Here is a 23,531-nt window from a genome sequence, read left to right on the forward strand (position 1 = left end):
CTGTTGGGGCTCGGCCGTGGTTGGGTTGGGCTACAAACTTAGCTTAAAAGAAAAAGGAACGTAAAATTTATTTGAGCAACCAATCCTTGAGGTTTATTCTCCTTCTTTTTAACATGAGGAAGCATCCTCAATCACCGAGCCACAAGGGACTCATTGCTTGCTTGTCAACACAAATCTAAGAAGGGAGTCCAGTCCGCCTTGAGCCTAACTCCATTGCAACTCTGATAAGTCAACGACATCCATCCCGCTGCTATCCTATCTAACTTCCGCATAAATATAACTTAGATGGAAAAGAGAAAATCTAGATTTTCATAAATTATTATAAGATGCTCGGGTCGAATAAGGAGAAAAATCATCATCTCAAACTTAGGAATGTCCAGTGACATGAAAAAAGAATACTTGCATTAGTGTACATGGAATGAAAAAAGAATACTGCTTGCTATTCTGTATGCAAAGTTATGATAATTGAAATAAAACCCAACCAAGAGTTGATATGGAAACATTATGTACGAAAGAAAACAGACGGAGAAGGCAAGTGAATCTTCCATCATCATTGACGACCACCACCCAAGCAGTATTTACGGCCACCTGCATTGAATCCAATGAAGTCGAGCAAGTCCTTGCAAGATTTCTTCTTCAATTCCTTCGACGCTTCCCCTTCTGCGGTGCAGTGCGTCTTATGCACAGGATCATGGCTTTGAGTCGATCCGAAGCCTTCATTTCTCGTCTCCATAGCGCCTACTTTTTGGTTGGACGTTGCTGATGATGATGATGATGATGATAACAGGGTGTACTTGGCCGGATGCTTGTTTGACGCACACCGGAGAGGGAGCAGCGCCCTCAACCGCCACTTGCGACGCATAACGCCCTTGGCTAGGAAAGAAATAGGATCCTTGTCCTTCCCTGAACTCTCTCTTGTTGCCTCCACCATCGCAACCGTGAAGGGATCTTCTTCTTCTTCTTCGTCGTCGCTACGTTTGCTCTGGTGGCGAAAAGACCATAACCTTCTCGTTCTAGGAGGCCTCGGAGGCCGCTGAGAGGAGGTGGCGCCGCCTCCGTGGCCCACGCTTTGGAAGTATAGGCGAGGAGGAGGCTTCAATGGCAGAATTATTTTATTCTCAAAGACCTCATCAGTTGCAGCTACCGCCGGCGGTTCGTACTGATTTCCTCTGAAACCCAATTCAAAGTCGAACTCGCTGCAGCGGTTATCATTTCTGAAGCTAAATTCACACTTGGGAGTGCCAGGCTTCTCCTCCCAATTGAAAGGGACACCGAAGGTGGCAGGGGATTCCGAGGGAGAAGGACAGATGAGGTGGCTTAAGTGTGCATAGGTGGAACCGGCTGAAGCCGAGCTGGCGGGCGCACTGGAGCAGCGGGAGTACATGTTGAAGGGGTGGTCGAGAAGCTCCTCCGGGCTCGATGAAGCACCGTCGTCAGGGATGGTACTGGTGGCCATAATGCCCAAGTCCGAGGCTTGGGCGGCTACCACCACCACCTTCATATTCGTCATTACCTTCTCCTTCGATGCACTGTGGCTTCGAAAGCTTTTGCAGATTTTAGGAAGCAGGAATGAGGGATTTCAGGGAAGAGGGGAGGTTGTGTCTTGACATACCAATATCCATCTACCAACACTCTGATATTTGAATCCATTCAAGCAGATCATTAGAATTCGCTTTTTGGTTCTTCTAACCAAATGACGTCTCTTGGTTCATTTTCCAGAATTTGGTTAATTCCTACGTTGGCGGTTCATTGAACATAATGATAAAAGATACGCTCGATTCTTCTAGTGATATTATATGGAACACAATGGGAGTAATGTCAACGCGCTTTCAGGGAAAGAGCGAGTACAAGGTGTCACGCTCATATAGTCGTCAGCCTTCTTAGAAAGCACACGAGACAGATTTGAGAGGTATGAAACAAGAGGAGGGGTCCTAACGTATACAATGCTGTTTATTTGCTAATTGAGGCCTTTGAGGCAATACGACACTACCCATTGTGGTCACGGGGACACAATGAGAAGCTAACTCAGATGTACCATATTTCATAGAGCTTCTGAACATGCAGCAAAACAAAACAACATTTCTTTAAAATACCTAGATTTGTCATTTGCATTCTCTGTCTGGAGTTCATTTTCCCCTTCAGGTCCGTACCGTTCCAACAATCACCACTGACTTAATACTAAGTTTTGGCTGTGCAACTTTATCAAAAATTTATACTTTGAGCAACAACAAAAAATGAAAAAGCTACATAAGATTTTCCTCAAGTAAAGGAGGAGATATTTCATGAATACACAAATGATTGTTGGACCAAAGACTAAAGAGGCAATGGGACGCAGATATCAGCAAAGACAATTCAGTCATGTAAAAGTATGTGAAAACCCCCCAACCATGTGCACATCCTATACAATAATGTAAATGGGCGAACTTGAATGAGTGGAGAGTTGACGCAGTTCCAGAATGATTCTCTTGTATGAGGTGGCTCTTGGTGGTAGATAACAAGCACTGATAGGGGTGACAACAGATCAACGAATTGTATAGATCAACAACTAATGTTCATCCATCTGAAGAATTAGCTTCAAATGATGGTAGTTATTACCATGGCAGATGACACCTCCACAGGTCAATGAATTGGATAGATCAACAACTAATGTTCATCCATCTGGAGAATTAGCTTCAAACGATGGTACTATGGCAGATGACAGCTCCACATGTGATACCCGAACAGCACCAATAAGCCGTTCCGGAAGCTCATCATAAGTGTTTGCCTGTGAAAGAAAACATATACTAATCAAGAGAACAAATGTAAAAAATATTAGAAAATTTTACTGTATCACAGTTTTCTTTCAAGATAAAAGGAATTAGTTCATGCATCAAATGTTCTGAAATCAAACCTGTAAACTTAATGCTAACATCCTAGCCAAGGTAATTATCACTAATTCAGAAGTTTAACTTGCAGTTTAAACTCAACAGAACCAGCTCCATATAGTTAGGATATTCATTATTGTAGTTGTTTAAGACAAGGCAACCAAGTTAACAATCTAGCCAACTATAACTGAAAAAACTAAAAAAGAAAATTGAGATCTACCAATGCACATGGACACCCTACATATTAAGATATTGTTGGATACAGCAAACAGGCCAAACATCATCCAGTTTATTTAGCATAAATAGCTCAAATGCACAACATGCAGTGAGAAAAGTTAAACTGCAGTGTCTCTTAGGATGAACCAATACTCTAATATTTCTACTAAAATCCTGTAGTTTACTAACAGAAACCTTTATATACATATGATACATTTGCCAGACTGAGAAAGCTAAAGCTAAAAATGCAATCTTCTGGGTCAGTGCTTGACAACTAAGATTCACAAGTGAAACATGTTATGTTTTGTCTCCTTGTGCTCCTTATGACTTCTGAACCAGGAAATAACTTGTGATGTGTACGAGACAATCAAGAAAATAAGATTTCCACTCAACGAACGAATACCTAATTTGGAATTAGGTACATTTTTTGCAGGATTATGCAACCAGTGACTTTCAATGTAATATAAACCTGTACATGAAAATTCAATGGAGATTGTCTTGAAAATGACTCATAGAAGGCCACTTTTAACAACAAAGTACCATATCTCCCTCCCTCTACCTACTGATGTCTGTTAATAGCACCAAATCAAATACTGCTAGCATACATTTGTGGTAGAACATTTCTTGGTGCAAGTAACATGATAGGAGAATTCAACTTGTCCTTTCTTGAGAAATGCCAACAATAGAAAAGCAATGATGCCATAGTATGACATGGTGTATTTACTAAAGAAAAAGAAGTACCTGCACAAGAAAAGCCATGTCAACTACTAATGTTGTAATCACACCAAAAACAATTCCCAATACCCCATTAGCCACTGTAGAAGAACCAATATCAACATCGATCTGCATGAGGGATTAATTACCGTCAGGCATCACACACATATTAGGCCTCATTTATAATTGATCTTTTCTCCAACAATGTGCCAATAGACATTAAAGTTTATATAGTCTGCTGTCCTGTAACTTACTTCGAGGTATTCTGATCCACGAATGTAGGTACAATCAACTGCTTTGCCTAATAAACATGGAGTGCTTCCAACACTCTGACGCACAATCCAGGAGCCCTGCATAGAAATATACTTTGAGTGAAAAAGCAATGCAACATGTCATGGGGAAGCCTACAGGCTCACATCTGATTCAAGCCCGTCTAAAGGAGTGAGAATTAAATATCTTCAAAAGACAAATAAAATTGGTGGTGTTCTTTGACTACTGATGCAGATTTGATCCATTTGTGTAGGATAGAGTATTAAAAACTTCATGAATAAGATGAAGACCTTAGGAACTGCTGGAATAAGCTTGAACCTACTGTTTCGGAACTCATCATCACCGTCAACAAAAAGCTGCAGTAATGATCCAGGAACCAATGGTTTTGACACAAAGTAGAATACCATACTGTAATGAGTTGAAGCTGGAACCTGCAATAACATAAATTCCATTTGTCATGCTGGCTCAGACACCACAAAAGAAAACAGCAGTAGCATTAACAGAAAATCCAATTTTTGCCTACAATCTGCAGACCTGCTTGGAGATACTGTCTCAAAGAAACTACAACCCTGGCATTTATCTTTATAAATGCATGCAGACAATGTGTACACGGGTCTGGGAATATTTATACTCCCGTCAAGGTGATTTACTCCTAAGCGAGAAACAGGATGGAGTTTTAAAATGCACAAGAATAATCTCAAGAATATGAGCTTATTAGCTTTCACCCAGAAAAGAGGCTATGAAACCCAAAATAAAAATCTCTGAGATGCAAGAGAATTTTCCTGGCCCATAGGCCTTTTATGATGATGACCGATGCATTCACATAAGGATCGCAAGACTATAATTGAAACTTTGAAATATCTTAAGATCTTAGCAATTCTACAAATACCATTTCAAGAATACATCAACAATCACAATTACTTTATTGCACTACTCAAGTAGGAGACGAGTCAATTCATATCAAAAGAGTAAATAACAAATAAATTAGTAGTTACTTACTTGCACATTTATCACCAAAGAGAACAGTCCCTTCTCTGAGGCCACCTACATTTACAAAGTAGAACTAAGAACCTAGTAATGGAACTCAAATTTATCTGCAAAATGAATGATATGAGGACATATGGAAACCATATTACAAAAGTCATTAGATAAAAAAGTTGTAAACTTCTAAAATGGATTCAAATAACAAAGTTATTTTGGTTAGAATATCCCCTAACAGAAAAACCAAAATTCCTTCAGAAAACAAGAATATTGAACAAGTTGAATAATATTTCATACAGAAATCATGAAGAAAGTAATTAATGTATGTCATTATCTTCACTAGATAACAAACCATGGTTAAATATAGTCCACTGATGATCCAGCAAATTAAAACACTAGCATCTGGTAATTGCTTTCAACCAACTCTGGCATAGCAGATTAGAGGTATTAACCTTCTAAAAAAGTGATCCCTGTAAACATGTATCACAATATACATCATGACCAGTTTATCCTCTTGAACAGTGAGCACCCTTAGTGTGTATATCAGGCACAAACCTACCTTGAGATTTTTCATCCATTTGAAATCTCTCAGATTTTGGGTTGTCCCGCAACTACATAATGTTAGTTACAACTATCATATGCCACACTATTATATGGTGCCAAGCAAGAACAGTGGGAAAGTTTCTAGCCAGAACAGAACCTACTAGAATTTTAGGAATTAAATCAGGGAAGATGTGAAATTTTAGATCAAACTGAGATAAACATGTAAAGTTCAAAGAGAAAGTTAAAAGAACAGTCAGATAAGGATATAATATTTGGAAGTTCCAAAGTTTAATTTGGAATAACAGAGGCGCCCAGATGTTTACATTGAATGATTGGTCTTTTAATCAGACTTATCTTACAGCAGATTAGAATATATGTTTTAAGGAATTGAGATGTAAGATAACTAGTTTAATAGCTACAGAGACTAGTGGATTTTGATTCACCAGGAAAAAGAAACAGAAGAAATAGTAAAAACAAGCATATTAGGGTATTAAAAATCAGAAAATGTAGAAAAAACAATAATAAAGAAGAAAACTCTGATCATGCAAGCAACCTCTGGTTGCTACGAAACACTTCTTGGCCTATGATCTTGCCATAAAAGAAAATGTTTGTAGGATCACAATGTGTCCATTATGGCATAACAGAATTGGATTAAACCTTGCATATAACCCACAGAGAGGTGTTATATCAAACAAAGATTAAATCAAGGTTTGCCATACCGGACTGTACCGCCCGGTATGGGCGGTACATACCGGTCCGACAGGCCAGCGGTACACGGACCGCTCCGTACCGTACCGAGTACTGTAGCAGTGTACAGTAGCACTATAGCAGTGTACAGTGCTCGGTACACCTGGGTGTACCGAGCGGTATACCGTACCATACCGGTACCGAGCCCGGGTCGAAACACCGGTACGGTACGGCGAACCTTGGATTAAATCATATAACTATAAACAGTAAGCACAGCACTCCATAACTGATATGTTGTTTATTAATGATAAGGGTAAAAGACAAGTGTCTATTGCTGAGTCACCCGATCTCTGCCCTCTCCCATCTGCCCAGGGCATTGCCAAGAACTTATTTGGCCAATAGATTAACCATCTTAAGCATTAAAAGAAGCTAAATATTGGTCATTTTAAACTGTTTTAGCACGGGGCAGCTTGATGCAACAATTAAACACGTCAGTCCTGTAAAATTCAAAGCAAAAGTGCCCATCCAGTATGGTAAACAGTTTGTCTAGCTTGGTACAACAATCATACTCCTATAGTCCCATGTTAGTTATGGGGAAGGAAAAGTCCATATATAATTTTGGAAGAGTGGACAATATAATCCTAATAGTGCAATATGGGAGAGAAACCTTTCTCAAATGCTTCTAAACAAATCAGAAAGAACACAACCAACCCTCTTCACCAACCTATAGTAGTAATAAGATAGATTTTTTTTTATTTTCTAGTTATTTTTTGCCATTTATTTGTGGTAACTAAATTGATTGGTCAAAAGAGTTAAGTCTGACTATTGCTCAAGTCCCAATATGGGTATAAATATATTAGACAAACTCCAATCAGAAATCATATTTGGGAGTTGCAGGTGTGCCTTTTAGTAGGTCTTATCGTGGTGATGGACAACCCTGTCTGAGAAGACAATATTAATTTAATTTATGTGATAGAAAGCTTCAGAAGCCTCTTCATTCAAATTAGAGAAATGCATGTAGGACTAGGAGTCACTTCTATCATCAACCTTCTTTATCTTCCCATGCTTTACTTTGGTATTATCATGTGCAAAGAAATCTCCAAGGCACTGATTAGCTCATATCTGATCTTGATCAGCGTATTTATTTCTAGAAAACTTGTTTCATCTTTTAGAGTTTCACGAGCTTGAACATGTAAAAATTATTCCAACACCAAATGTACAAACAGGAAAGGTCTTCAATAAATTTGTCTGCTAGAGAGAATTCACTGTCTCAAAAAAATATACTGCCTTGTAATCCTTCTCATTCCTGGATTCTTGAGTCCAACAATATAGATAATTTTATTCACTTTTGACACATGATCTACTTGATAGAAGTTAAGATTCCACAAGACCATGATTAGACACATTAAACACCAAGGACTTTCATATTAGCACAAGTAAACCTCTTTTAGCTATAGGAACTGATCTTAAGCTAAAGCTGAATCCAGCAGATAGAAAGACTATTGAGTATTTGGACTACAATTCTCCAAATTTGGTGAACCTTTAATCAGAAGTATCATATCCATAGCAGATATGTCCATATTACTTCATAACCTGTTCTTTTGGCTCCTACAATCAGAAATATATATATGTTTCTAACAAGAAAACTCCTCATTGCAAAGGAATCATAACTAAAGTTTTACACTGATCATAGGTACCTTCTTAAAAGAGCATGGTACTTGCTTTAGAGCTGCTATAATTAGGATTAGTCCTCTTCCTTCGAGAATAAAGTAATCTATTAGTGAGAACTTTAGTTCCATTATTTTTTAAAGAAAAATCTGTTCTTCCTCTCTTCATAAAACGGAAAGATGGGATTGTTCCTAACAAATTGCAGGCTCTCATTATCCATTGCAGTTTTGATATTTCCTCAATGTACTCTTTTAGATGCCATTTCAAGACTTAATAATGGTTGAACATCACCAACAATATTAATTAATTTCAGATATCGGTACAATAAATGGTTAGTAATTGAAAAAAGACAGTTTTAAAAGATAATATTAGACAAATAGTTAGTATGGAGTTACTGAACATTAATGCCATCTGTGACACTTTTACAGAAAACAAAACTTAGATCATATTAATGTTTATTGTCAATGAAGTAATGTTTATTGTCCCACAGAAGCAAAATAAAGATGAAATTTTATGCTTATAGTGCTGCACGGGAAAAGCTTACCTGAACTGCACAGCCTTTTCGCCTAGCAACATGGTCGATTCGCTTGGCATCCTTAAACCAATCAACTGCTACAAGCTCCATAAGATGCCTTCCTCCAGGTATCTGCAATCCAAAGAGTAAAAAGTTTTAATAGCAACATTTTAAAGTATAGTTGAACAAGCTCAAAATCAATATTGAACAGCATCACAAGACCTTGGTTTTGTCATATATGAAGTGTTTACTTCGAACTCTGAAATTGTTCCCATCAGATATTCTCCAACAGTTACGGCTTTTATCACGGTCATCATGCCGTAAATTGCCAGAAAATTCTGATAAATCAATTGATTCTGAAGGTTCCTCATCCAAAACTACAGGATTAAACAACATAACTATCATATAACAGAATATTTTTGAACTCAATTACCATATATCAAATGGCCAAACAAAACAATACAAACCAGCCTTTTTAAGATCATTTTCAAGTTTGACTGGGTAAGCCTGCACACATAATAACACTGTCATCAACACTAAGAAGGCTAAGATATGAATATGAATAGTGGTAACCTTTTGACCTCTTGTTCAGGCTCTGGAATTTGATAATCTTCATCTTCATCAGAATCTTCATCCAATATGACAGAATGTCTGCTAGCAGCTTGCATATGATACAGTGAAGAATTAGGATGAACAGAATTTTCCTGTGTTTTCCTATCCTTCTTAATAGAAATTGTTTGTGCAGTCATATTGACCATCAATGGAATCTTTGATACATCATGGTTTTCATCTGTTTGAGAGAACCATTCACGGAGCCCTACCATAAGCAAAGGTGTAAGCATAAATTAAAATGTTGAAAAGGCACCTATAAAGGCATGTGAGCAGCAGTTATCTCGATGAACTAAATCTAGTTGTTATATTCTAAGACAACTTTGAGCATCGAACTCTCCAACTCAAATCTGGGTCAAAAACAAACCGCGGATGAAAGGAAATAATGCTCATATGCAGTGAAGATCTATCCAAACAGAATTACTTGGTAATAAATACTATTAAATGTATTACTTGGTACTGAATTAGGAAGGACCACGATATTCTACTGGCTAAACGAGATAGATAAGGGCAATATTCCACTAGGAAATTATTCTGTCATAACAAGAGACAATAATAGTACGATCACAAGAATATTCTATTGGTATAAATGAATGTCTTGCATATCAATTCTTCGCAGAAATATTTGGCCTTGTTGTTAGTAAGATATCTTCCAGCTTTCTATGTCATTCTGTCGTTGTACCTAAGTGACTCTTCACATTCAACCTCCCGTCCTATCTCCAATATAGTAAACATATACAAACTTCTAAAATAGTTTCTTCACATTTGAAAACTTAAATGTCCACTTCATTTATTAAAACACCATGCTATCAAAGGATATGATATAAAATTTTCACTTAAACAAATTAAAACAAACTGTGATGACCCTAATAATGTTATAATAAATGTTTTAGGGGAACATATAATTGCCATAGTATGATTATCTCCTGAGTTACACTTTTGGTTGAAATCACCTTGGCAAACAACAAACTACTTAAACATTCCTTCATTCACCCAAAAATCATCAGTATAGCCCACAGTAAAAACATACTCATGGACTAGAAGGGCATACTTTGAGAAATAAATGTAACTTCACAGTTAGGTTTCATCTTCACCGACTTATTCCTCACCTTCATATGACAACGATAACTGTTCCGGGGGAAGGTGGAACAAGAGATTCCAATGTTTACCTAAAAAGATGAAATCTAACTTTTTCTGATGTTCCATAATTTACCTTTCTACTTTTCTACTTACAACAAACCCACACTTCCCTCTTTCCACAAACCTACCAATCTCCTCATCTCCATTTGTGAACAAAACAGTATTTATAAGTTGTAGATCACTCACTGAAATTTGATAATCCCACCTTTTCTTTCCTATCACATTGGTTTCTATTCACACCATGGATTCCCCTAAGGCCTTAACTATATTCATCATATATTGCATGTATGGATTGCTTTTGTTTATTATGAATTTGGTGCCTCCTTTCTGAGACATGTAATTTTCATGTAACTACTGCAGAATGTACAATGGAGATGATTTATGTATTTTTATTATAATCGTGTAAATATATGTAATATAAGCTCATGGTTGATATAGTCTATTTTGTTAGTGTTAAAGTCTACTTTGTTTTAAACATAGGTGTATCTACCAACCCATTCCATTAGGAAACAAAACAGCTTGCAAGGAGTGGTCACTGGGAGAGTCACCATTCCAAACACAAGAAACCCCTTGCCGCCTAGCAAAATGGGCAAGGAGGTGAGCTTGAACATTATAGTTTCTAACTTTCTATTAAAAAGTCCCCATTGTATGACTGTACAATGATTGCCCAAAACCCAACAGTCTTTCAAAACATTGCTTAAGTGCCAGGATTATGGAGCTAGGTAGTAGCTTGTAAGAAGTCCAACTTGACCCAAATCAATATGCTTAAAACAACAACTTCATTTTAAACATATTGATTAAAAACAGATTTTATAATACTCTTAATTTTCCATTCCTAGGTGTGAGAATTTAAGAAAATGATATTAGCCAATAAATGCTTAAATTATCTCATTATCCTATTAGTATAACCAAATAATTTATTGAGTTCTTCCAAATATAATATAAAACTAGGAATCATGGTAGCTCTAACAGAAATAAGGATAACTTGTAATACAGTTACACAATTAGAATGGCTAACTTTTCTACTGATGCTCGAATATCCCCATCCAAAGTAATCATGAAACATAAATACACGCTTAGCAACTAAAAAAATCAATAATCAAAAAGAAAAGTTGCTTAAAAGAAAAATATAAAAATAATATTACAAATTAAGTCAACACATGTATCAATAGAGAATTTTGTTATGAAATAGACAACCAATTATATGTTATCTGTGGAGCGTATAAGTACCAGCAACGCTGTTCAACATCTGAATCAAACAATGTTGCTGAAATGATGGGAGATAACCAACACCCCATCCTTTCAGATCAATTTGCATAAGATGCTGTACTTGTGTCCGTACTCTCCCATCACGTGGTTTCAAGGGAGAAATCTTGAATCCCCCACCTTGAGAAGAAAATAAATAATAATATTTTTAAATAATTGGACGATAATAATATATCAGGACAAAAGTGCACATACAAACATATCACAGATGTCCTAAAAAGTGTAGAGCAAGTGGAAGAGTACTCTCAACATGGGCTCTAACAAATCCTGGTTGTGGACTACAATTTACATGCTCCCTTGAACGGAATAAAACAACTGCAAGAATATAGAATTAGTTTCTGGAAAATTTCTGACAGTGGCAAACATCAAGCCTTGTTATGGAAAAAAAAAAAGACTAACATTCTCACCATAACTTCCATCATCATTACGTCTCCAATAGCGCACATAGCATAGATCACGAGGCCACACAAACCTGACACACAATCTGCACTTTTATTCACAGCAGAATCATAGATATATATTGAATCAAGAATCACATATACTGTCAACATAATAATACTATTCAAGTTTCATTGCTAAGCTAAATACACAGTACATTGCTGAATGACAGTATCACAAGTTAGTAAATCTATGACAGGTACAGAACTAGATCAATTGCAGCAGTACTAGCAACTTATTTCTTATACCTTTGCATATCATACCAAATCTTTTTTTAATAGCACTATTGCAAAAACTTATCAGAGATCAAATCTTGGCCAAAAAACTTACCCCTTAAATCAACTTCAGGAAAGCTATGCTCTTCAGCACAAGGATACGAGAGATTCTATCAATAATCAGTTAGTGTGGGAAGTTTCAAGTTCCAACTCTCTCAAAGCTTCCAGTAAGGCCGAGAACTTTCTAGTTAACTTCTCTATTAAGGCTTCCAACAAAATTTGCTTGGCGTCCTCTCATCTTTGATGACACTAAACTATGAGATTCAATCCTGCTATTATTGACGAAATCTCAATTCCATGCTGAGATTGAAACCCCTATTGATATATTATATATTTTCTTGCAGATGAATTTAACATTTCATGTGCAATTCATGTACTTATGGGTGCAATTCCAAGCTTCCACAGGGGTGCACCTATTTGTAAGCTTTCTATAAAGACAACCAGCCGTGCGTTCTCAACTTTGTTAGATCCTTGCATGGACTTATATACCACACATAAATAAAAATTATAAAGAAGAAATAATTTATAGTCAATGATGAGTCAAAAAAAATAATGCCCTGCAAATTCCAAAGGAATATTCTTAACCAAAGTTTCAAACACAGGGCAGCCGGTATATACCAATTAGTATAGGTCAATACTGGTTGGTATTAGTTTCTTTTAATATTTTTTCCTGATTATACTGCAACATTGGTTGGTAGTCCAGCATCATACCACAGTCCAAACAATCGTTGAAAACAATATTGAACAGGTATTTAAAACACTGTTATGACTGTATCAGCAGCTTCCAATTGTCTAGCATTCAAATAGAGCCTTGACCCCAAGGAAGTTCCAATTGGATGCTACAATGGTTGTTTTATAAGAATGATGTTGGTACTTTAACACAGTTCAAAAAACCAGTCAGACCAGTACATGCCTGGTATGCATAGTTCATTGTAACAGCATACATGTCAGCACAAGTCGACATGTCAGCAACCATGCAAGCATCTTAAAAGGCAATGACATCAGTATCCACATCAAAGTCCAACCCACCACCATGTCAACAGACACCAAGTAAGCACACGTCACAACCCCTCATGTTGGTGGTTCATTTCCAAAATCGTCCAGCCAACCAATTTATGATTAGACCCTTCCCAAATAAGAACCGCTGAGGTATGAAACACTATCTGGAAACTCTGCTACGGTGCTACCAATAAACTACACTCCATGATCTCCTGAATCACCCACTTGAAGCTAACTTGAGATATGGAACGTTGTGATGGGAATGACCCAATTCAACTTTTACAGGTTGGGCATCCTATTCAAGCTTAACCATGTTTGAGATTACCTTGATTTGAATGAAATTATCTTAAATATTAGATATGAGATTACCTCGATTTGAAGAGAGGTTCAACCGAACTAGGAGACTGACTTCCACTTCTTATCCAAATGAACCTTCCCTAATCAGTTTGGAAGGTACTTAACGAGCTTAACCATGTTTAGAAAAAAAACCAAAAGAATAAGAAAAGAAAGAGAGTGAGTGAGAGTGTGAATGGAAGAGAGGAGACAGCCACGCAGGGCTTAAATAAGCCCCAAAAGTTAGTCAATCGTCAAATTTCACCTTTACAACGAAATTTGGCTATATTAATTGGTATCATAGGTGGTACACCTTGTACGCCTTCAAAACCAACCTGGTTTGGACCGAAGGGGGCATGATCCGTGAACCGAGTAGTTGTCAGATTTACCAACTGTTTCGTGACAAAATTGCAATCTATGCTCTTGAGTAATTTTATCTATTAAATCAAAAAAATATTTCTATCCAAATATTCCTAGAATTCTCATTTGATGGCATCATCTAATATAATTTGAGGACATATGCACTTATAAGTTATAACAGCAAGTATAGAATATGTCACTTTCTCGTAATATATATTTTAGTGGTAAAATTTTCTATCACCAGCATTTTTAATCTATACAATATTTTTACACCTCTTGTGAGCTAGAAATCATACTTCATTAAACTAGTCTAACTGAATTTATGTATAATGATCAAATACATACAACCATAATCTCATCTATAATCATAACTGATATGAACTACCCTCAAATGTAGCAGCAGACTTAATTTCGTGGAAAAAAAGTTTCATTTTACATGAGTTCCACAATGTGACTTTACAACTGACATGTAGCTAGTTATTACATATGCATAGTACCTCCTTCAAAATAATATTTCAAGGTATTAATAATATCACTTCCAAGTTAGAACACGAAAATATAATCGTATACAATGGTGATCAAACATGTTTCTAAAACTGACAAAGAAACGAGGTATACAACTATGACAATTCAAGTCTACTTCAATGCACTTAAGAAACATTACACTGGAAACCAGTCCAGCTGCAGCCTATGATAGAGTATCGCAGTATGACCATCCACCTCCTCAACCAAACTGCCATACTGAAAGCTGCAATCCCACCTGCAAAAACAATAAAAGCAAGTGGTGATTGAATTAAAGAATTTCTAACATTAAATTGATCATCCATAAGTATAAGTTACTCAAAACGTGTTCCATCCATCCTCATCACAAGCTGGAAAATAGATTCACATGTAGCTTCCACAATGCCAACAGCCTTCATTGCTTTACTACAACTCCTTGGCTGTATAACAAAAACATATTACATCAATGAGAAAGCTAATAACTAAATTTCTAAGTTTCTCATGTACATTAACCGTAAACATGTTATCCATACAAGATAGTCTACTTCTACAAGCTCCTCAAAAATGCGAAGCCCTGAAAAAACACAAAAAAAAGCCATAAAACAAGAGCAGATGGTTTAGATCTCATGATCCTTGAGGTTATAATTTGTTGTATTATGCAGAGCACAAATAAGAGAGCCAGAACAAAGAAGAAATGTTTCACCATTCTGGCATCTCACTAGACGCCAATGTTTCCTAGAGAAGACTTGATCAGAATTGTTGTCATTCGACAAGCCTGAATCAACATCACGGGTCCAGTCAAGTATGGAATCAGGAGGGCCTGTCAACAGAGAAGCAATGATCATGCTGTATCATATATGCCACTATGCAACACAATATGCTGGACGATGCATAAAAGAGATCAGTGCTAGTCCTTACCATTTCCTATGGTTGTTCTCCTTGACAAAGTAGGATGGCTCTCTTCCTCTTCTTCTTCTTCAGGACTACACCTACAAGAAAATATTAAATTCTAAGCAAAAGAACTAAAAATTTGTTGGCATATGTGAATTTAGTTACATTTTTCATAAAACCAAAGGAATATAATCAAAACTGAGATGAGAAGGTGAAGAAATAGCCAGAAAGAAGCTGTCCTACCAATAATTATGAATCACAGTATGAGAACACAAAATGATGCAGAAATTAAAATATGAATAACATGAACCGTGGTGAATGATTGCTACAGAATCTTGATACTATATCTATAGCAACAAGCTGTATGAGTCCCAAGAACATCATAGAAAAAATTATAGATATGTAGACCCAAAAGTTAGATAAAATAAGGAACAGGTTCATTAACTATAGAGAGAGAGAGAGATAGATGATCATTTCCATCTTTTTAACCAACTTTCCTTTGTTCTTCTTAAAGTATTAGTTGAATAAGTCTTTTATTCACTTAAATAAATACATCAAAGAGAAGTTCAAAGCCAGTTTAAGAACCTAAACTAATATTCAAGCATCATTATAATCAAACAGAAAGGTACACTTTAACTTCATTTTTTATCCATTTATTAACAGAATATAATTTTCAAGAAGAGTTCAGCATCATTATATACTACCTTCAATTTACATTCATATATGTAATAGTATTCTATTTGTCCAAACCAATAAGGAAGCATGGACCCACAACAAACGTAGAAAACATGTCTCTACATCTGTACAAGTTGTAGAGAAATCTTGGCAGCTTGGCATCTATTAAAGTGAATTACAGCTAATAACATTTTATAGATATTTATGTCAGCAGATCCTAGAAAATCTCACACCCATCAATGTTCATCTCTAAGCAGATCAGACAACGGATACAATGTATGCACACACATAAAGAATACAATCCTAATAGTCCTCTTTATGTAAAAGACAGTAAGCATTTCTACATTGCCAAACACCAATTCTCTAATAAAATCATTACAGGCAGCTATCTATTAAATAATCTTTCATCAAGTATCCTAATCGTTATCAGGATAAGTGGTCAAAAACAGGTTTTCCAATAATCTCTCATCAAGTATCCCCAAAAGAAAACGAAAAATATATATAAAAGCAAGATACATAACCTCACTGCACCAAGACAGATGACAATTAAAATACCATTGTAGCAATTTTAAAAAAAAGCATATATTAACAATACATCAATTGATCATGCTTCCATTGATCATGTAAACTTATACCAATATCAGTGAATACAGACACATTACACATTACTTACTGACTATCCCGGTCAGAGGAGGAAACATTCCTTCCATTATCCACCGCTGATTTATATGGAAATGAAGAAAATATCTTGTTTCCAGTAGCTGTTGTAGAATCTTGCTAGACCAATGAAAAGATGAAGAATTAGTTGATCTGAAATATCAATTTATACTTAAATGAATCACATTAGAGATGACAATTACCTTAAAAGACCAGGTCAACCACCTCTCTACATAAATTCTACACAAAGAATGTTTCATTACCAGAACTTTTAGACATCCGCTTTACCTATTTTGAATGGGATTCTAAAAATATTGATGGAACTGAAGGTCCTAATCTAGATAGATTGGCATCCTAGTTGGGTAATTACAAGCCTATTAGACTAATTTACTAATACCCAAACCCCTTGTTCCATTGCAAGAAACAAAGTTGACTAGAAAATACCAGTTCAAATTCCAAGTTAATTAATCACAATATAAAGAGGTTCTTACTGACTTTATTTATAACACTTTTGTATCCTTAATTATTCATTCTCTTTTTTGTTTAAATTTTCACATAAAAGAATTTCTTATTATGAATTAGCCTAAACCTTAAAGAAGTCAAAAGCTTTCATTGACATATTTATTTCCAAAATTTTTTCACTTATGTCAGCAGTATTGATCTATATTAACAACAAGGTAGAATTAATAACTTAAAGAGCTAATCAACAATTCTAGGGTAGTTAAAAAGGTTTCCCATAAATGACTAAATAGGAACCAGAGCATGGTAATATCACAAGAAAATTAGCAAATTACAATATGCACAGGAGTCTTGATTATACAAAATGAATGCCTTAAAGAGGCTTCAAGATTGCAAAATCTCCTAATCAAGTGTCTCTTATTCCCAAGATTACGGTAGTGCAAACCAAGTTTAAGGGTCTTAGACCCATACTGGTCACTAGCCAGACTGGTATGGGAAGTGAGGATAAGGCCCTGCTATGAGGAGAGGAGGATGAGGAGACGAGAAGTGGCAGAAAAAAAAGAGAAAGCTAAAAGGAGGATTGGGCCTGTAGTTGATAGCTAAAAGAGTTATTAACACGTTGTTGATAGTCAACTGCTATTGACCACCAAAACAACTATCAAAAGGACCCAGAGTATAAAAAAGAAGACAATTTTGAACCAGGCCAGTTGAAGTCATCAAATCCAAGTGCCAGTTCCTGGTAGGACCACTAAATACTGGTCGGTACATACGGATCCGACCGTTTTTATTTTTTGTAATGCTGATTCCAAGTTACGATTATAGCATTGTTAATATTCTATGACAGAGAAATCCAAACAAAGAAAGTAATATTTAATGTAGACAACCATTATAACGAGAAGATAAACCATGAAGTAATAAAATTTTCACTTAAAGCACCTGATCAATAACAAGCTCAATTTTTTCCTTCCAGATCAGAGCCTCCTGAATGTTAAACGCCGCCATCTGATTCAAGAAAAAAAAGTAATAAGAACAAATATTATATGTGGACGAACACACTCTGAGAGATATCAAGCACAAGTCCTTGCCTATAATTAAGAAATTTTAAGCACGAAGACCGTCCATGTATCTCAAGTGATAGAATCAATGCAAATTTAGGTGAAATAATTTTACAAAACATATGTCTGGAAAATTTCCATCAGCAATTCCATTAATCAGCAAGGGCAAATCCAGAATTTTAGAATAAAAATATATTAAATTATTTGAGATGATATTGTTCTATTTATTTGCCAACTTAGCTGATGGGTAGTTTATCAGTGTTTATAAGGTGGACTACAATTTTTTGACATGTTTACTTATAAGATAGAATCATATTGAGAGGTACCTGATGCACTGTCATACATTTTTAAACTTATGGAACACCACTACTAAACAGCAAACACCTACTCAGTGCATTAATTTAAATTTGACTAATTTATTTCTGTTTTTAGTGCTCAAAGATTTTTAATACAAAAGACTAAGGGAAACATTTTGAACTTTCAAGAAGGAATCATTTCAACTTGTGAAACTATGAACTTTTAAATGCAGTGAAACTACGAATTTTTAGTGCACTGTATATTATGGAACTTAGAAAATGTTTCAACTTTCGAGACACCAATATATCTTCAGGATTTGTATGGCTCATAATGCAGGAAAACTGAGAATGTTTAACACGCATAGGCAAATTATTAGAGGGAGACAACAACACAAGAATGATGCCCAAAACTAAAAAAAGTGCACCATTGTGCTTGACTGGATAAGGACGTGATATGGCTGCATGTCATTAAAATGATGTGAAGGTTTGAAATTTGTTTTTAGTTCAAATGTACTGATAGAAAACTTAAAATGAGCTTCCATATTTACACAAATATTACCTTTGTTGGCAAAATAAGGTTAACATTTAAATGAATAGAAATTTACAGTTTTGTACCTAGGAAACCCAACTAATATGGGTCAAACAGGTCAAAGTCATGGTTTCTCAATAGTACGCTGGTCTCTCTAAGTCATTACATCATAACTTTTGGATCATTGGCCCTGCTCAAGATCCTGTCATGATTTCTGCAGCTAGGTGACAAATTTGTATTGAAGCAGTCCATTTTTTAGGGAAACAGAAAACAAGGTTCAGCCTACTTGACAATCAGACAGATAGAACATTCAAGATGAGTTAAGTCAGCACGAACCGTAATTCGATGATACTTCTCTTTCTTGTTGTAAACACATAAAACATAAACCATCTGCATTTAAAATTAAAAAAAAAATCAGCATGAGACAAATTTAGAAGAAGAATAACAAATATCACCAAATTTCAAAAATGAACAGAAATGATCCAAGCAATAAATAGGATCTGGTTGACTAAATCAATGTATAAATGACAAAAATTATAAGAACAATGATACATACTAGAGCAAGATAAACATAAATTAGCTACAACAAAGAATTATCTTTAGTAAGTTTAAGACAACTTAGTTGGTCCCAATATATGTTTTTCGCTTGTGTGAAAAATGTTAGAGCATAAGCTTATGTGTACTATTCTTGAGCAACTCTAGCTGCTCAAAAACTTACAGCTCCAAAGGGTGGAAAATTCTTCAAACCAGATAACAAAATTTAAATAATATTTGTAGTGTTATAATGGTTAACACTACTGGTAGAGAAAAACTGCATAATTAGCATGTGTGCAAAAGCTATTTAAACATGGTTTTGGATGTTAAAAAGTTGAAGTGTGCCGAGAATATGGTATACTTAAACTATTAATCAAAAATATCAAAACCAAGGAGCCAAATTATGGGTATAATCGGAACAAAGTTATAAATACAAAAGATGATCAATGAGCAGAACTTAAGTGCATGTAAGAAGCTGACTAGAGTCATGGCATTAGATTAATTGGCATTAAACGAGAATTCTGAACAGAATGGGAGGCATGTTAAGCATTCATTCACAAATCAGGCCTTATCCACTTTAAAAAAGATGAAGACTTACATGACCATGGTGCGTCTTAAGCCCTCTATCCTCCACTCTGCAGTTTCCATCTATAAGAAGTGTCTTGATCGGCACCTGAATACCTCAAATAATAATTTAAGCGCTGAGACGTTTAGCATCTCAAATAAGGAAATAATGAAGCAACAAAGGGCGGTGAAAAAACCCTCCGAAACCCTACTAAAGATCAGATGAAATAAAACAAAAAACTAAGACAAAAAGAGGGAAGAAGAAACAAAGTGATGGGGTACCACGTTATCCTGAGGTTTCCTCTTGTAGTACGCGAGTACTCTGGTCTCGAGCACGAAGTACCGCATATGGATGAACGATCGCCCAATCTTCCGCCTTCCATAACGCACCATCCATCCCTCGTAAACCACCTTTGACATCCTCTCTCTCGATACTATTTCCCAATAGATCTACACTCTACATCGATCAAATATCATACGGAGTGAGATAAGAGAAAATCAAAGAGGGGAACATAGTAGCCCTAACTAACCGATCACAGTACTTGCTCAAAATGAAGCCAAAAAACCCTCGATTAACAACATAGATCTCAACCCGTACTTCAACTTTAACAACGACGACGAACTATCGAAGAAAAAAGACATACCAGATCGATCAAAAGGTGGTTCGCAGGCGACGAACTCCGAGTTCCGATTGACCACAGGCGCTATAGGATCACATAGATAAATCGGCTCGGACGTAGCAGCCCGACGACGATAGGATCACAAGGATCCTACCGCGTAAGAAGTGAAGGGGGATGTCGTGGAACCGAAGAGGAAGAAAGAAAGGGGGAAGGGGTGCTGCTGCGACGGGTTTTAAATGGCGACGGACGATGACCACGCAGAACAGAATACAAGAAAATAAGACTCAGCGCCTACCGAAAAAGGAAACGATAACCCCACCTCCATAACCTCTTTTTGATTTTTTTTTTTTATCTCTATCTAATTATTATTTCTGGAAACAGAATATGGGCATAAAAATTCTGCAGAAGAAATTGGAGGTAGAAATACGATAATAAATTAATTTTTTGTTTCGATAATGGAGAAATTTTGATAAGGGAGTTGGTGTGCGCGTGTGGTGTGTAGTGGGTCATGGAGGAGTCTACGGCGCTGACTATGCGGATGTGGAAGGCATCTCTCCGTCAGCAACACCGACGTTAGACCAAGACGAAGGAAACAGTTGTATTCACCGGCGTTTTCTTAGGAGAAGTACGTTTTCTACTGCCTCTCACGTACGTTTTCTTAGGAGAAGTATGTGCGAGAGCGTCGCTGTCTTTGAGGCCCATGTGAGTCCAAATCAAACACGGATCAAAATGTATTAAAAAAGATGCGCCTACCAACTGTGACGATGTAATAAGGCAGCATGCAAGAAATTAAAGAGTTGACAAAGGTGTTATAACGTGATCTGGAATTAAAGAGGACGGTGCATGCATCTGGATTTTGAATCTTAAAGTGAGGAGGATCAAAAACAACTTTGAACTCGGAGAAGGATCCATCCACGCGTCGGATCACTCTCGTGAATTGTAATGCCTGCTTAGCGAGATACATCGAGTTCGGAAGATCCTCTGCAACCGATTTCAGATGCCTTTATAATCTTTTTTTATCCTATGCCATCAGAATTGCTGGATGGGTTGGAGCCACACGTATATAATATAAATTCACCTGTGGACGTGGGTTTGTGAGTAATCACGTAAAATGGAAAATGAGAAGTAACACAAATTTTCTTCATTTATCAAGCAATCACGTAGAATGTATCCTTTGCTTGTCCCGTGGCTTAACTGGGCCCCAATTCAACGACCCAAGGCATAATTGGGCCCTGTGGGGACAGTTAGCACTTGGGCTGTCCTTGCATTTCCGATCGTAGTTGGCGTGCCCCGATATATATTTTGTATATATCATATTTTAGTTCTGCTGAGAAAAGAGGGAAATAGACGAGAATCGAAGTGGGGGGTTTGTCACGCTGACAACAGGTACAGCAGCATGCTTGTGCACTCACCGAGCAAGGTGGTGACGGTGACGGTGACGATGATATGGTCTTCTGTGGCCGATACGTACCTGATAGTAGACGTGACGGTGCATGGTTCCCTTGACCGACTGGTAACACTAGTGGTCAAGGCGGAGTTGAAGTGGTCAGGCGTTGGAGGGCTACGGGGTACGGCCGCCTACTGGCCTCGCATTTCGGCACCGATGAGTCGCTAGAATTAAAGCCATCGATCCCCGGAAAAGAAGTTAACGAGATTAGCTTGCCTGACTGAGCAAGCCAAGTTTGTCACTTGTAGGGCCTGATCCAAGCCAATAAAGTGGGGAATTGGTCTAAGGAGTGCGTACGGTTTTCCTGTGGAGGACACCTTTACTGGGATGCTGATCTGAAACCGGTCCATCTATACAAGTCCGAACTGGAGAGGAAATCATCCAAGTACACATGCTAGCTAGTGCCGTGGGCGGAAGGATATATTCTTTGACACGCTCCGATTACTATGCCTGAACCCAAGTCCAAGTCCATCAAAATTACTCTATCTAATCACACTTGGCTTTCAAGACATCTCGTCATGCCTCAAATAACACGAGAGATGTACAGTGGTCCTGCTACTTTGAGGTCGTGCTTCACTTTCAACACAAACATCCTGTCTTGTCTAAAATAACATGGAAAGAGAGCGACGTCTGGTACTATCATGCCTTTCTCGGGTGGGAGGGACCTGCGCCGGAGACTCCGGACGCAAACGAGCAACAAAAACAAAGTGCGCAAAGGCATTCAAAACGGATGAGAGATCGCATTCCTATGGCAATAATTCCCTTTGGGCCTTGCGTTGTTAACAGAAAAAAAAAATAAAAGAAAAGATAAAGAAAACTTCCATTTGTCTCGCTTTTTATAACTTCTGTAGGACTCTCATTATTACATGCAAACGGAAGGGAACGAAGGAATTATTAGTAGCGTAGCGTAAAAGTTGCACCAGCTCTCCATCCCAAGCCGATTTAACCCACAACAGCTGTTGCAGCATAAAGAAAAGAAAAAGAGATGCAAAACAACATCCGACACCGGCGACGGCCCGCACCTCCGTTGGTGCTGCCCGCTTAATGACCTGTAGCTGCCGGTAGCCCTGCAGTTTAAGGCTGCGCTCCGTGCTGGAGCCTGACGTCCTTAAATGTCACAATGAACCGTCCCAATATCAGGACGCGAATCAAAAACAGGTACATATCAAGCATTTAATATATATATATATATATATATATATATATATATATATATACAAATTTCTGAATTAACATAAAATACGTTCATTTTTAAAAATCTTCCGATAGTGATTTTTTTTATTGAAAGATATTTTTTTATCCCTCATCAGTCGTCTTTATCTTTGCTTAACTAATCCAATCTCCATGGCCACTTTACCATCATCATCATTATTTTAGTGAAAGAGGACATGAGTGAGTGAAGGTGAGGACATGCAGGTCTCTCATT

At 36.9% G+C, this 23,531-nt stretch overlaps 2 protein-coding genes across 7 annotated transcripts; both read right to left on the minus strand.

Moving 5' to 3' along the window:
* Window positions 1-550: 550 nt before the first annotated feature.
* LOC135638388 (uncharacterized) lies at window positions 551-1,510 on the minus strand. The gene has a single exon (XM_065151501.1). The coding sequence runs from the start codon at window positions 1,508-1,510 to the stop codon at window positions 551-553; it is 960 nt and encodes a 319-aa protein (XP_065007573.1).
* Window positions 1,511-2,235: 725 nt separating this feature from the next.
* Window positions 2,236-20,937, minus strand: LOC135638517 (protein ENHANCED DISEASE RESISTANCE 2-like). Of its 6 annotated transcripts, XR_010496623.1 has the most exons (24): window positions 20,683-20,825; window positions 20,321-20,495; window positions 20,073-20,147; window positions 19,277-19,330; window positions 17,997-18,062; window positions 16,618-16,721; window positions 15,297-15,367; window positions 15,082-15,198; window positions 14,912-14,952; window positions 14,718-14,818; window positions 14,542-14,637; window positions 11,880-11,956; window positions 11,716-11,787; window positions 11,437-11,592; window positions 9,039-9,274; window positions 8,925-8,964; window positions 8,680-8,834; window positions 8,488-8,589; window positions 5,064-5,108; window positions 4,355-4,495; window positions 4,049-4,144; window positions 3,822-3,923; window positions 2,596-2,764; window positions 2,339-2,501 (listed from the first exon to the last, which is right to left on the minus strand). XR_010496623.1 is itself a non-coding variant. In XM_065151653.1 (23 exons), exons 2-23 carry the CDS (start codon window positions 20,456-20,458, stop codon window positions 2,651-2,653), a joined length of 2,187 nt encoding a protein of 728 aa, XP_065007725.1. In that variant the 5' UTR covers window positions 20,459-20,495; window positions 20,683-20,937; the 3' UTR covers window positions 2,236-2,650. The 6 variants fall into 6 exon arrangements, 5 of the variants coding, with proteins under 5 accessions (XP_065007725.1, XP_065007724.1, XP_065007727.1 ...); XM_065151653.1 differs by having other exon boundaries at window positions 2,236-2,764; window positions 11,880-11,944; window positions 20,683-20,937; XM_065151652.1 differs by lacking the exon at window positions 2,339-2,501 and having other exon boundaries at window positions 2,508-2,764.
* Window positions 20,938-23,531: the final 2,594 nt, after the last annotated feature.

The sequence above is a fragment of the Musa acuminata genome, chromosome BXJ3-5, assembly GCF_036884655.1.
Source record: "Musa acuminata AAA Group cultivar baxijiao chromosome BXJ3-5, Cavendish_Baxijiao_AAA, whole genome shotgun sequence".
NCBI classification, from domain to species: Eukaryota; Viridiplantae; Streptophyta; class Magnoliopsida; order Zingiberales; family Musaceae; genus Musa; species Musa acuminata.

What these genes read in the sequence shown, in the direction of transcription:
- LOC135638388 (XM_065151501.1), bottom strand. Translation starts at nt 1,510, where the DNA reads ATGACGAATATGAAGGTGGTGGTGGTAGCCGCCCAAGCCTCGGACTTG.
- LOC135638517 (XM_065151652.1), bottom strand. Translation starts at nt 20,458, where the DNA reads ATGTCAAAGGTGGTTTACGAGGGATGGATGGTGCGTTATGGAAGGCGG. An exon ending in GATGTTGAACAGCGTTGCTG is followed by an intron (nt 9,275 to 11,436) that starts GTACTTATACGC and finishes TGCTTATGGTAG; the next exon opens with GGCTCCGTGAATGGTTCTCT. An exon ending in AAATGATCTTAAAAAGGCTG is followed by an intron (nt 8,835 to 8,924) that starts GTTTGTATTGTT and finishes TTAATCCTGTAG; the next exon opens with TTTTGGATGAGGAACCTTCA.